Genomic DNA, 16,158 nt, shown 5'->3' with positions numbered 1-16,158 from the left:
TACCAATGTCTATACATGGAACTACAAAAAGTGGGTGATTATGAGAAGCTCCTTAGTCAACTAGCATCAATATACTGGGTTGAAAATTTGTGTGGAAAAGATGTTGATCCTGCATGGTGAATTATAAAGCAATATTTAACATGGGCAATGCATAATTGCATACCAAGAATTAAGCGAATAAACCATGTACGAGTCAGATTATTATCATCTTAAGACCCCATGGAGTCAGACTCATCTAGGAGGTCCTTTTTGTCATACACACAGCTCATCATACCTTGTCTTAAACATACTCAAATTCTCTGCAGACACCACCCTCTCAGGCAAGGCATTCCAATCATTCACAAATCTCCATGCAAAAAAAAAAAAACTACTGCTCATTCCCTTGCTCACATCCTTCTTATAAAGCTTCCTGGGATGACACCAAACTCCCACTGTTTTATGAAAAACCTCTTTAATGTTAATACTGTAACAACCTCTTTCTTACTAACATGTACATCTATCATATCATCCTTCTTCCTTCTGTTCACTAGATTATGTAAATGGGGTAGTCTCAAACTTTATTCATATTTAACATTCCAGAGATCAGCAACTATTTTGGTCAATTGCCTCTGGATCCTCTCCAACATCTCTTCATCCTTTTGAAAACCATGTGATCAAATCTGTGCACAGTAGTCCATATGTGGCCTAATCAAAGCCTTATACAATGAAACCCGAATATCCTTCTTTCTGCAAGTCTCCTGTATCATTCCCAGAATTCATTGTGTTGTTGTCACAATTTTGACAATATTATTATCATTAGCCTCCAGGGAGTCCAAAGACTCATCGAGGGAGGGCACCTGCTTTACAACTGTCTCCACCAACTGACCTCAACTACACCAACGGCATCTACCGCTGACCATCGCCACTAGTATTTACAATGGCAATCACAAACATCCATGCCCACGGTGGGATTCGAACCCACAGCTTTTTTTTTTTAGCTGGAGAGTGGATACTCTAATCACTTGGCCAGTCAGGCTGGCAACTCAGTCTAGTCAGACTGCTCTACTACTCCTCATATATGTCCTCAAAATTTGAGATTCTTATCCACTATCATCCCAAGATCTCTGATTTTCTCCATCTCCAACAGTATATCCACACCAAAAAGTAAATTCTACATCTGATCATTGTTTTCAAAATTTTAAAACCTTACATTGAACTGGGAAATCCCCACTACCATGCCCATTCACTCAATCTGTTCAAGCCTTCTTGTAAGGCCAGAACATCTGCTGTACTCCTCATAGCTTGTTCCAACTTTGCGTTGTGTGAACACAGTTGTCTATTCACATTCAAATCTTCTCCAATATTATAGGTTAAACAGCTGTAGAACTAAAACAGATTCTGAGTCACCCCAGATGAAACATAAGGTAGAGTAGCATAGTATACACTAGAGTGGGCTGGGGATACTTGGAGGTGTTGAATATGTTTTTCATTTCTGTAAGGGGTTTTAAGATAGCATTAAGGTTGTAACTTTCTATTTATTTTATCTGATATGTCTTTAATTATTATTACATAATACCTCCAGGGAGTTCAAAGACCCATCGAGGGAGAGCACCCACTCCACAACTCTCCGTCTCCACCAACTGCAACTACCTTCATCATCTACGCCAGCCACCACCAGTATTCTCACAGACAATCGCAAATATCCATGCCCACAGCAGGACTTGAACCCCCAGCCCTTTAACTGGAGAGCAGATGTGCCAACCACTAGGCCAACAATGTATGGCATAACTATAGTTTTACTGTAACCTATATTTTTAGGTGTAATTTTGTGTAGAATTTTATTGGTGGTATTTTTGCTATAGCTATTGTTTATAAATGTATTGCAAATAATTTGTAATTCATGCATAAGAGCTTGTTCATTAAAGCAAATTGTTACTGCTCTGCTTTTGAGGCTGTTAATGACTCCAAGTTTTCGTGAAGGGTGGTGGTAAGAGTCAGTAAACTATATAAAAATATTATCAATAATAAAATATTATAAGAAAGGACATAATAAAACAGATAAAAATCGCCAATTTCAGGAGTGTTGAATAAACTGACCTTTCATCATATATCTTCAAACCAAAAAATATATGATTGAAACATAAGTTATTAAAGGGTTGTTACCAGATGAATATGAAAGAGATGAAAGAGATTTTTCATAGAATGGATGGAGATAAGATAAATATAAGTGGCTATTCCCAGAAACTGCACAAGGAAAAACTTCCAACAACTCTCTCTAATCCAGAGTATTTTAATAATGTGTGACACCTTTTGGCTACTCATACATGAAAATATGACGTCTGCATTACTTCAACCTTAGTATATCACCTGTGGGTCTGACTCTCCCACTGATGAGACCTCAATAAAGGTTGAAACTGGTCTGGGTGGTGACCATTCTCATAATGCATAGCATTATATATGTCCGTAAGGATGTGCTTTGCATTATGGGATATTATGGCAAGTGATGTGAAGTCATTAGCTTCTATATATGAGGTTGCCCCAGTCCTGAAAGTACTTCAGGTGCAACAGATAACATGACATAATCATTATTTCCTATGCTATTCGGATTGGCCTATCTCCTACTCTTCAAATTAATCAAGTATAGATGTGTACACAACTTTGCCAAGAATATTCTCAAAGTAATATTACTAACTTTAGTATTACAGAAATAACATTAATAAAATAATGTAAGACTTTACCTTTTAATCTATATTAGGTAACACAGTAACTGATAAAGGAAAAAATTTGAACTATAAGGACTTGAAAAATGACTCCTATCTTGGTATTGCTATGGATGTTCAGCAAGGTGAAGGTAATGTTGTGGTGAGTTTCAGTTTAATATCATGTTGTATCAATTAAGTATATAACTGAGTTATTAGATTACTTAAAATTATTTTATCATCATCAGGATTCTGTAGAGACAAAAGTGTTACACGGGGTGGGAATCATCATTGTAGGGATGGCATGGTTTATTGAAGGATAGATCTTGCCTTAGTAATTTTACTTTTTGCAATAAAAGTGACAGTTGAGTTGGATAAAGGAAATGGCTACTCAGTGATACTGCTAGATTTTGCAAAGGCATTTGACAGTATTACACACAGAACTCTCTTGCTTAAATTGGAATTAAATGGGGATGGATATGAAGCCAGTAATTTGGATAAGAGGGTGGTGATGAATAGATATCAAAGACTGATGTATGAGGGAATCGTACAGGAGAAGGTGGTGATTTGTGGTATACCTACAAGCTTTACTGTTTAGTTTACTGCTGTTCAATTTGTATATCAGTGATATTATTATTATTACTACCACCCCAAGACCTCATGGAGTCAAAGACTCATCTGGGAGGGCCTTTTATCACACACAAACAGCTCATCATACCGTGTTTTAAACACATTCAAACTCTTTGCAGACACCACATTCTCGGGCAAGGCATTCCAATCATTCACAACTCTGCACAAAAAAAACCTGCCTCTCACTCCCCTACTCACACCCACTTTATACAGTTTCCAGGGATGACCTCTGGTTCCCCCCTGATCTCCCACCATTCTCTGTAAAACTTCTCCAGCATTGATCCTATAACAATCCCTTATCAACTTCTAGGTCTCTATCATATCTCTCCTCTTCCTCCTGTCCACCAGATTCTGCAAATTACTCCTTCTCAATCTTTCCTCATACTCAGCATTCCAGAGGTCAGAAACTACCTTAGTCAGTCTCCTTTGGACCCTTTCCAACATCTCTTCATCCTTCTGAAAACCCGGTGACCAAATCTGGGCACAATAATCCATGTGTGGCCTAATCAAAGCCTTATACAATGGAACAATTTCCCTACTTCTACACGTCAGTGTCCTATGCATCATTCCCAGAAGCCTTTGTGTTGTCTTCACAATTTTGACAATGCGGCCTCTAAATTTTAGATCCTTATCCACTATCACCCCCGGATCTCTTATTTCCTCTACCTTCAACAATATATTCTCCCCAAGCATAAGTTCTGCATCCCATTTTTGTTTTCCAAATTTTAAAACCTTACATTTTGCAACATTGAACTCGCATCCCCATTTCCATGCCCAATCACTGAATCTATTCAAGTCTTCCTGTAAGGCCACAACATCTTCACTACACTTCATGGTTCGTCCCAACTTTGCATCATCTGCAAACAACTGAATATCTCCATCCAAATCTTCACCTATATCATTAATATACAAGTTAAACAGCAATGGAACTAAAAGAGACCCCTGAGGCACTCCAGTAGTGACTTTCCTTTTCCTGGATATAGGAGATTGTTTCAAAGGAAAATATATTGAGTTGTTTGCCAATGATGCAAAGTTAGGAAGATTAGTAGTGGAGATGTAGAAATCTTTGCAGTTGACTTGAATAGAATGGCAATATGGGCAAATGACGATGGCTGACAATTTAATGTGGTCAAGTGTGAGGTTAAGCATTTTGGGGTGAAGAGATCAAAAGCTGTGTACTACGTTAAAGGAATTGAACTGTAGGAAATTAAGGCTTGGGATTTAGGGGTGATTGTAGATAGGGAGTTAGAGTTTAGAGGACATATTACAAAGGAAGCCAAAATATCACATTACATGGGTATCGAAGAACACACTGATAAGCAGGAATAGGAGGTTATTATTTCCCTTTATAAGGCTTCAATAAGACCACATCTGGACTGCTATATGCAGACCTTGTTGCCTGGTTTCTATATGAAAATTGTGGAGAGGATCCAGAGGCAATTAATAATCTTTGTCACTCACTTCTGGATCCACCACTTCTTCGTTCCTATCAGATCCAAGTCTATGGAACATTCCCGAAGAGATTAAAAATAGGTAAGTTACAAAGACTGGTTGATATGCAGAAAAAGGATACCATAGAAACATAAGTTATTAAAGATATTTCATAGGATTGATACCAAATACTCTTTTCTGTACATGGCAGTAAAGGAAAGAACATAAGTGTCATTACTGGAAATTGTGTAAGTGTGGTTAGCAGGGGTATCAGGACTAGTTTTTTTTGCTTGGAGGGTGGTGAATGGGTTGCCATAGCTTGTTGTATTGTTTCATTGGTGAATGAGTTCAAGGGGAGACGTGATAAGTATTGTGGGAACAATGGTTAGTGCTTTCATCCATATGGGTCTGACTTTGTGGAGATGCTAAAGAAAATATAATACTAATAATAAATCACTGTATATTATACTCCTCTACAAGCCAAAAATCTACTCTTCTCTTCTATTATGCTCAAGTTCCTTTATACAGTTTTCAGGTGTTTTTGAACACTCTCCTGTGATAAAAACTCCTTACAAACATTCACTCATTTCCTATTACCACTTCAATCGGTCCACATTTGTGCATGCTTGTCCTGGTGTCCGAGGTTTGTATAATGGAACAATGAGGTTATCTATTGTTAGCAACCCCACTGTGGCAATAATATGTAGTCCTTGCAATTTTTGCATTAGGTTTACATCTCCTAAACTTGTTCATTCTCTTTTCTTAGATTTTATTTCTTCAACCTCCTCTTTTTGTACATTTTCACCAATGGAGAGAACTTTTTTTAATAAATCTGTCTTATGCAAATTCATGTCTGGTATAGGTATAGATGAGACATTTGTCATGTGGAAAAATGATGAATGCCTGATCTGTAATCTTCTATACCAGAATATAATTTAAAATTTCTTCTGGAACAAGAAATTTAAAAGGGCTGGTCACTGAAAGAATAATAAATATCCATAATTGTTTCATAACCAACTATCAAAGTTTACTTTTGAAATCTTAAACTGACTGAGAATTTTGAAATTGATTAATTGCTTGTACAATACAACAATTGGCATTGGAGTTACCTTGATATTGCATTGTTTCTGAGATAAATATAACTCTGCAAAGAAGCCTCTGTGATTATCGTTATTTAGTGCTTTTGGTTAAAAGTTCCACTGAAAGTTGTTTTGGTTGGAAAGTGGTATTTGATATATTCTGCCTGATCTTTAATGAGAATTAAGTTTTTGCAACAGCTGTCAAGCCATTGAAATATCAATGGTCTGGTTGGCCGAGTGGTCAGCGTATCCGCTCTGGACCCAAAAGGCTGCAGGTTCGAATCCTGCCGTGGGCATGGATGTTTGTGATTGTCTGTTAAAATACTAGTGATGATGATGGACAGTAGATGGCGCTGGTGTAGATGATGGTAGTTGGTGGATTGAGCAATGGAGACAGAGTTGTAGAGTGCCCTCCCTCCCTAGAGCTGTTACGTAGAATAATAATAATCGAAAGCTCTAATAAAATGGGCTCTTGAGGCAGTTTCTTTTGAGCTGTGCAATACCTAGACACTTCATATTATAAGGATCGTATTCTCATAAGCTCTCAGTTATTTCAGAGATTAAGGTGTGCATTTAAAGTATGAAAAACAAACTTATTTTTTACCTATTTGGAAAGAATAATAGATATTTATAGCTTGTGTAGCTCAGTGAAAGTGACATTTACACCCACCATGCTAGGCTGCCCATAGGAAAACTTAAGTCCAATTCTAGCTGCCAACTAGATGAACATTTTCTAAGACTTAATTCTATTGGTTCCTGAGTTAGTCAGTCTCTGGCATGGGCAAGTAAGTTTTCTCCCTGACACTCTGGTTTTCATTCCAAACTCAAGAAAATTGACTGTATAACCCACTCTGTTTCAGAAAATAGAGTTTTAGGATTAGTGACCATGAGATGATGGCACTTGTCAGCTGTCTCTTCATCAAATGGCATTTATAATTAGTAATAGCCTTAGGTCAGCCATTTCTGAATTGCTACTGGTGAAGAATGAACTTCCCCCTATCAGTATCCAAAAGTTAGATAAGGCTTAACTACTCCCCATGGGAAATAAAATCTGTTAGTGGATTTTTTTGTTTTCACTGAATAATTTTATTTTTCTAAATTGTTGAAGCTTTTTAGGCAGCAGTTATTAGAAAAAATTAAAAAAAATATTACTATTCCTAGGATATGTTGGTCAAAATTAAAGAATGACATAACATATCATTTATAGATATGTCCATATACAGAAAGATGTATATGGACACTGTTTGCATGTCATGTCACACAGTCATTTGTCACAGGGGAAAAAGTATTTAATTATTACCCTAAATCCCACAAGGATAAATATAGCAAACTTATTGCTTGTGCCACTGACAGTCATGCCTTCTGATTCCATGGGTATGTGGAATGGTGATAGATTTTGAATAACCTCTGCTTTGAAGGGGGGAGGGTTGCTGTTATATGGTTTATTATTTTTTTTAATTTTTTGGGGGTTGTACCCTTTTGCTAAGAAAGTGTTAAGGATATGGTCAAATTCAGTAGTTAAGGCTCTGTTATCCAAACAAATTAATTTTACCCTGTCATATGATGTTTTTATAATCCCATATCCTGCAAAACACATTTCTAATTAGTGTGTAGTGTGGCTTTTTGTTGCAAATTGTGCTGCATTTTCCTTCAGTTTGGATACAAGTGTCCTTCAGTGGTGGTGGTGTTGAAATATTTTGTTTATATATTGTTTTGCTACTTGTTTCTTGTACTACTTCAGCTTCTAAAGATGGCTTCCATAAAGAAATGTATGTCAGTGGCATGAAAGGCTTCTGTACAAAAGTTTGGCTTTGCCTTGGATTTTGTGCAGTAGATGCACTGTGAAAACCACTATATGTATGCACTGAAAAATGTGAAGGCTCTGTGGACTGTTTGGGTAAATGAGAAGAAGAAAGTGCTAACTATGTAAAAAATGTCTGGATAGATTAGACTGATCAGAAATGGGAGCAGACATCTGGAAGAGGATATTAAACAGCTAAAGGAGAGATTAGCTGATGAGAAGGAAGAAGTTAATCTTATGAAGAAAGAATCAAAGAATAGTCATATACCAGTGTATGGGGATTCAATCATTATAGGTGTGATCACTAATAAAGTACATAAAACATGCTTTCCTGTTGGAACAATAAAGCAAATAACTGATGCTTTGCAGAAAAGGAAATATCGCGCATCAAAATCAGTCGTAGTCATGGGCACAAATGACTTAGTTGAGGAGAAGAAGAATGTTGATAGAAACTTGAAGTTGTTGCACCCAGGTAAAGAAGAATAATGTTGTTGGGAATTTTTGTAGGTGTGTTGCCCAGATATGATAACAGTGAATTGAGAAGGAGAGCAGAGATGTGCAAGGCAAAGAGGTTTCAATTTGTAAATCTATGAAGTGAATTTGAAGGGAAGTTGGAATGGTATAAAGCTGATGGATTACATTTGAATGGGTTTGGTGTTGGCATTTAGAAAGACTATTGTTTTCTGAGAAGGCATAGAGTCAAGAAGTTAAGGTAGCAAATGATCCGAGTCTAGCTGTGAAACAGGATAGCAGAAATCAACAGATTGTACAGCAGGAGGAAGATGGATACGAGGTTGAAGATATGGTTGCAACAGCACAAGATGATAGAATGCATAAAGGTGAGGATGAGACAGGTAGGAATGGAAATCGCAGTCAGGATCAGGGAAAGGGAGTGGTCAGACCGAAGAGAGATGTGTATCCACCAATGTTAGTCTGCCAAATTATTCTTCCTCTTGCTTGCCGCTTGCCATGTACCGGAAAAATTCCCTTGAGTTAACCTTGGCCTGACCAGACATCACATCCTCCTCAGACTTAGTTGTCTGAGGAGGATGTGATGTCAGGAATAGAATTAGAAGTTAGCAATTGTATTAAAATTAGAAGGTATATAATTTTCCAGAAGGAGAAAGATGTGAAAAGAGTAGGGGAAGTACTGTGAATAATTGCAGAGGAATTGTGTCTGCAAAGTGTGGAAATTGATAATGCATGAACAGATTTTGAATCTGTGTAGTGCAAAGTATAGCAGCTAGAGTAGACAATATTGGTGCTGGTAGAATGGCCTCAAACACACAGGGATTGTTATGTTTATACAAAAATGTAAGGAGTATTTGAAACAAGAAAGCTGAGTTTGTTGCATTGATTGAGATGGTATGCCAAAAAATAATTGGAATAAGTGAAACTTATTTCTCTGAGGAGGATGTGATGTTGGGAAAGTATTTAACAAAAGCAGTGTATTACTGTATACCAAGGGGTAGGGGAATAAATGATGCGAAGCTGGGAAGAATTATTAGTAATAGTGCAGATGTGGTAGCCCTGCAAGAGGATTTGAATAAGCTAGATAGATGGGCAAATGAATGAGGGTCAGTTTAATGCAGCAAAATGTAAGGTCTTGAGGTTTGGGACACATTGATGGGATGCTGCCTACTCTATTGGAGGAAGTAAGGGAGATAAGAGATCTGGGGTTGATGATTGATAGAAACCTGAAGTTTAGGGGACATATTGCAAGGTGGTGAAGGTAACACAGAGGATTGCTTCAATTATGAGAAGGACACTGACCTGCAGGGATAAGAGGGTTATCATTCCGTTGTATAAGTCTCTGATCAGACCACACTTGGACTATTGTTCTCAGATTTGGTCCCCAGGATTTGAATGGGATAAATTAACTGTGGAAAGGATACAAAGACAGATGACAAAGATGGTTTCAGGATTGTACAATGTTAGTTATGAGGATCAGCTGAGGGAATGTGGACTGCAGAGTTTGGTGGATAGAAGGAGAGGTGATATGATTGAGACTTTTAAACTGTTGAGAGGTGGTTACAGGGTTGACACTGGGGAGTTCTTTCGCTTGGTTGAACAGCGGGAAGGAGTGATGACAAGAGAGGCCATCCCTGGAAGTTACGAAAGGAAACTGTGAGCAAGAGGGCGAGGAGTGGTTTCTTTGCATGGAGGGTGGTTGAACCGTGGAATGCATTGATTGATGGAGTGGTGAGAGCAAGAACGGTCAATGAGTTTAAGGAGTGGTATAATAGACTTTGTGTTTCTTAGGGGGGGGGGATCTCCCCTCGATGAGTCTTGACAGACTATGTTCTTAGGAAGGACCTCACACGATGAGTCTTTTGACTCCTTGGAGGCCTGAATAATAATAATAATAATAATAATAATTAAAATAGAGTGGGAGTGAAATGGATGAACAGCAAAATTAAGGAAGCTGTGCTGGACAAGAAAATGTTATGGAGGAGGTACAACACAGTTGGTGGTGATCAGATCCATGAAGAGTATAAGGTTGCAGGCTAGGAAGGTGATGAGCATGGTAAAGAAAGAAAGAAATGGTGCAGTATGAGGGGTGATTGGCTGGTCAGGACAAGGCTAACTCAAGGGAATTTTTCTGCTACATGGCAAGCAAGAGAAAGAATAATTATAAATGGTAGCAGACTAACAGGTGTAAAAGATATAGTGGAATTATTGAACAAACACTTCATTAGTGTATATCATACTGGTATAAATTATGCAGTGGAATATATAGAAGAAAGGAAAGTATTAGGAGAATTGGAAGTGAAAAAAATAGGTGTATCAGATGTTGGTTGGGTTAGATGTTAATAAGGCTATAGGAATGGATGGCATATCACCACATATTCTTAAGGAATGTGCACCACAGTTGGTTATGCCTTTGACCTGGTTATTTAATGAAAGTTTTGCAATGGGTAGGGTTCTTAAGGAGTGAAAAGAAGGCAAAATAGTACCACTCTAAGCAGGGTTCTAAGACAATAGTCTCCCACTATAGTCAGTCTGTATAGCTGCAGTTTTGGTTAAGTTTTTGGAGAGATTGTAAGAAATAGAATACAGAATTGGGTTGATGGACATAGCATTCTTTATGTTAATCATCATGGATTTGTAAAGGATAGGTACAACAAAAAAGACCAAATTTCAGAGGAAACCTTACAACTACTAAAAAAGAGACAAAATATGAAACAAGACGACAACTTAATTTCTGAAATAGAATATGCAGAACTATGCAAAACAATAAGGAAAAAGATGAGAAATGAAATAAGATATTATTAACACAAAAAAACTAAAATAAATTTCCACCCACAATTCACTTCAGATGAAATAAAACAAGCATTAAAACAAATGAAAAATGGAAAATGTCCTGGTGAAAACTTAATTCACATATTATTAATTAAATGGGGAGAAAACAATATAATTCGCCATGTCAAAAACTTACTAAATCTATACTTAGAAGAGGGAAAGATACCAGAAAATTGGAAAAATGCTACTCTAATATTGTTATTTAAAAAAGGGGACAAAGAAGAAGTAAAGAACTATAGACCAATTGGTATTCTCTCTAATCTGTACAAAATTCTCACAAAAGTAATAATAAACAGGTTAACCCCTCTTCTAGACTCAAATCAACCATTAGAACAAGCAGGATTCCGTAAAGACTTGAACACAATTTATCATATTCATGCAGTACAACAAATAATAGAAAAAGCAGAAGAAAACCAATTGCCTCTCTGTTTAGCCTTCATTGATTATGAAAAAGCATTTGATTCCATCAAAACTAATGCAATAATCAAAGCACTCCAAAATCAGGGAGTTCCTGAAGAATATATGGACCTCTGCAACAGCAATAATCCAACTTCACATGAGAAGCAATAAAATATCAATTGAAAAAGGTGTCTGACAAGGCTATCACACAAAATTTTTACAGCAGTCCAAGAAAGTTTAATAATATATAAACTGGACAAACCTTGCACTGCATAGTTCAGAAACCCTGGACAGAAGGACGAATTCCCAATGATTGGAGTAGAGCTCTAATAGTACCCATATATAAAAAGGGAAATAAAACTAAATGTGATAATTACAGAGGTATTTCCCTACTGAGTGTTCCTGGCAAGATTTATGGAAGTATACTTGAGAAACGGTTGAGAAGAATTGTGGAAGAAAAGGTGGGTGAAGAACAAGCTGGATTCAGGCCAAATAGAGGCTGTCAGGATCAGATCTTCACTTTACGACAAATAGTCGAGAAAGCATGGGAATATAACAAAGATCTGTATTTAAGTTTTGTCGATTTGGAAAAGGCATATGACAAGGTACCAAGAGAGAAGCTATTCAATACGCTGCAGTTATATGGTGTCAATGGGGCATTATATCAAGCAATACTTAGTCTTTATTTGAGTTGTAAGACAGCAGTTAGAATTGAAGGAAGTACAGGAAGATGGTTTAATGTTAAATCTGGTGTGAGACAAGGATGTACATTATCCCCTTTGTTATTCATGATCTATATGGATCACATTATGAAGGAAAGTGGTATTAAACATGATATCAGAATTGGAGATGTTAATGTCAGCTCTTTGCTTTATGCGGATGATGTTATACTTCTAAATAAATCTGCTACCAGTCTTCAAGATTCTCTGACTAAATTGAATAGCTGTTGTAATAGATATGGTATTGAAGGTCAGCAATAAAAATACAAAGACAATGAAAATAGGCAGAATCAAAAAATGTCAACTGTGTTGTGAATGGAGAACCTGTGGAACAAGTAAAACATTTCAGCTGCTTAGGCACGATTTTTACTGAAGATGGTAAATTCAATGTAGAAATAGACAACAGAATCAGCAAAGCTGGTATGGTGGGAAGTCAATTGAATAAGTTCATACTGAATAAGAGAGAAATTAGTCAGAGTGTGCTAAATTAGCTGTATACAAGACAGTGTTCAAACCAGTTTTAACTTATGGATCTGAGAGCTGGGTCAGAAGTAAAACACTTGACCAAAGACTAGAGACCGCAGATATGAGAGTCCTGAGAAAGATTAGAGGAGTGAACAGATGGCATCAATGGCAATATCATATTAAAAACGAGGATATTAGGAAAGAACTTGACATTGTCAGCATCCAGGAATGCGTTAGCAGAGCTATTCTCAGGTGGCATGGTTGCACTTAATAGAATGGGAGAGGAAAGATTAGCAAAACAAGTGTTCTCTGCCAGGTTGGCAGGAAAACGACCCAGAGGAACACCAAGATATAGGTGGATTGATACGGTACAAAGTGCATTAGACGATAGAAATATAAGATCCGATAATGTTGGAGTCTTGACAAGTAACAGACTGATTTGGAGCATCATACTTCCTATCTACAAGTATTGTAGATAGGAAGTTAGTAATGATGTAATTTTTTCATGTAGTACTATTATATCCTGTACACTCCTTGAGGGTACATGGCAGGAATTTGATGATGATGACTATATTCTTTTTCTCAAACACTTTGTTAGTTTAAATAGTTTTTTTTTTCAATCTAGGTATGTGGCCATCTTTGGAAGAATCAAATGTACAAGGACGAATACCTTGCCAATGGAGTGTGCTATGTCATTAATAATAAACTTGAAGAAGAAAAAGTGGAGAAACTACTTCCCCTGATTGCTGAAGGTATGATTTTATAATCCTAAATATAATGTTTCATTCTGATTAAAATAAGAATATTTTACATTCTGACATCTGAATATGCAGTTGGTATTACCATCATACTTTTATAGAGTGAAGAGACCTTGTGGGGCATCTCATTGTTGTCACATACATAGCTCATCAAGTTGTGCCTTGCAAACTCATTCACTCTGCACTCACCACATTCTCAGGCAAACCATTCTACTTATCAATCACTGAACACAAAAAACCTACTCCTTACTTCCTTGCTCCTTATTATATCTTCCAGCAGTAGTCTTTTGCTATACCCCTGTATTCCCTTTCTGTAAAATCTCTTCCACCGTAATCTTTTAAAAACTCTTTTAAACTTATGAGACTCTGCACACTGCATTCTCTCATTCTTTCTTCATCTAACATTCCAGAGACCTAAAACCATTCTTGTTCATTGTCTAGGGAATGTTTCTAATATCCCCCCACTCCAAAAAAAAAAAAAAAAAAACCCAGGTAACTAAATCTTTAGACAGTAATTCATATGTGACCTGATTTTTACACCTTATGCAAGGGAATCACAACCTCCTTATTTCATGTCTGTTCTCTGTGTCATCGCCTTGAAAGAGGAAAGTCACTAACTCCTACAGGTCTGTTTTTGGACCATTACCAATTAACAAAGAGTTATGTCCATACAAGGTAGAGATGCAAGAGGGAAATGGGGCCAGTGGTTTTGAGGCAGTATGGTGTGAGATAGAGGTGAATAGAATCAAATACTTGGTGGGATGTTGTTATAGACCTGGTAATGTGGATGGTGGTGACAGTGAAATGTATAGTCAAATAAGCCAAGCAAATGAGAAAAGGGTGATCATTATGGGTGATTTTAATTATGGCAATATAGACTGGAATGAAGAGATAGCAACTGGAAGTAAAGAAAATGAGTTTCTTGAGTTTTTGAGGGATAACTACCTCAGACAGTATGAAACAGAGGGCACAAGAGGATTAAGGGTCTTGGATTTGGTCATCTCATCGGAGGATGTAATTATCAATGAGGTATCAAATCATCCACCAATTGGTGAAAGTGACCATGAGGTGATTACTTGGGTGGTTGCCAGAAGTGCAAGGATCCCTGTGAAAAAAAGGGTATATGTGGAACTACAAGGGGGGTGATTATGAAGAGCTCAGGAGACAGCTTGCAGGTGTAGCATGGAATGAGGAGTTAGCTGGAAAAGAGATCAATGCAGCTTGTGGAATTTTCAAAAAATATTTAGTAGATGCAATGTCTGAATGTATACCATGGGTGAGAAGGTTAAATAAGGTAGGTGTGAGATGGATGAATAAAGAGATTAAGCATGCAATACAGAGAAAAAGGGCATTGTGGAGGCAGCATAAGAGAAGTGGAAGTAACCAATTTCATGAGGTCTACAAAGACCAGGCAAGGAGGGTGACTTGGTTGGTGAGAGTAGCTAAAGAGAGGTATGAACAGCAGTTAGCTAATGAAGCTAAAAAGAATTCTAGGGAGTTCTTTCGATATGTAGCCAGCAAAAGAAAGAAGGATTATGGAAGGATGACACTAATTGGAGGAAATGGTATAAAGACAGCTGTTGCAGAATGTGTGGTGGAGATACTTAATGAGCAGTTCATAAAGATCTTTCAATCTTGTGAATGTGACTTCATGGAGAGATTAAGAGCAGTTGATGATGGGGAGGAGAGACTGACTGTAAGTGAGCAAGAGGTGTTTGGGGAGTTGAGTAAACTAGATGTAAATAAGGCTGTGGGACTTGATAATATATCACCGCGTATTCTGAAGGAATGTGCCAGAGAGTTGACACCTGCCTTGACATATTTTTTTAATACGAGTCTTGCACTTGGTCAAGTCCCTAAAGAGTGGAAGGAGGGCAAGATTGTGCCACTTCATAAAGGAGGTGATCGAACTCAAGCATCAAACTATAGGCCTATCTGTGTGTCAGGTGTTGTGGTTAAGTTGTTGGAGAAGCTTGTGTGAACTAGGATCCAGAGTTGGGTTGACAACAATGGTATAATCTTTGATGGACAGCATGGATTTGCCAAAGGGAGTCGTGTTTTAGTAATCTACTTACTTATTACAATAAAGTGACTGCTTCCCTGGACAGAGGAGAAGGATACACAGTAATATACTTGGATTTTGCAAAAGCTTTTGATAGAGTACCTCATGATAAGTTGACAGGCAAACTAGAGCAGATGGGGTTGGATATTAGATTAGTGCATTGGATTGGAGACTGGCTATCTGATAGGTATCAACAAGTTGTGTATGGGGGTGCAATATCCAAGAAAAGGAAAGTCACTAGTGGAGTGCCTCAGGGATCTGTTTTAGGGCCATTACTATTTAACTTGTATATTGATGATATTGGCGAAGATTTGGATGAGGATATTCAGTTGTTTGCAGATGATGCAAAGTTGGGAAGAACCATAAAGAGTAGTGAAGATGTTGTGGCCTTGCAAGAAGACTTGAATAAATTGAGTGATTGGGCAAGCAAATGGGGATGTGAGTTCAATGTTGCAAAATGTAAGGTTTTAAAATTTGGAAAACAAAGATGGGATGCAGAATTTATGCTTGGTGAGAATATATTGTTGGAAGTAGAGGAAGTAAGAGATCTGGGGGTGATAGTGGATAAGGATCTAAAATTTAGGGGACACATCGCCAAAATTGTGAAGACAACACAAAGACTTCTGGGAATGATGCGGAGGACACCGACATGTAGAAGTAGGGAGATTCTTGTTCCATTGTATAAAGCTTTGATTAGGCCACACATGGACTATTGTGCCCAGATTTGGTCACCTGGTTTTCAGAAGGATGAAGAGATGTTGGAAAGCGTCCAAAGGCGACTGACTAAGGTAGTTTCTGACCTCTGGAATGTCGAGTATGAGGAAAGATTGAAA

General features: G+C 37.5%; 1 protein-coding gene across 1 annotated transcript in view; it reads left to right on the top strand.

The window, feature by feature from the left end:
• The window catches only part of LOC150094573 (integrin alpha-9-like), a 670,422-nt gene that overhangs the window by 106,417 nt on the left and 547,847 nt on the right, over positions 1–16,158 (top strand). The window contains exons 3-4 of the mRNA XM_090411817.1: positions 2,735–2,841; positions 13,131–13,257. Coding sequence (XP_090267943.1) covers positions 2,735–2,841; positions 13,131–13,257 — 234 coding nt within the window. The remainder of the gene's footprint in view (positions 1–2,734; positions 2,842–13,130; positions 13,258–16,158) is intronic.

The sequence above is a fragment of the Typopeltis vanoorti genome, chromosome 22, assembly GCF_054136105.1.
Source record: "Typopeltis vanoorti isolate ZY-2024b chromosome 22, IOZ_Tvanoo_1.0, whole genome shotgun sequence".
Lineage (NCBI taxonomy): Eukaryota > Metazoa > Arthropoda > Arachnida > Uropygi > Thelyphonidae > Typopeltis > Typopeltis vanoorti.
The sequence above is the reverse complement of the archived record's forward strand: the minus strand, read 5'-3'. Positions and strand labels throughout refer to the sequence as shown.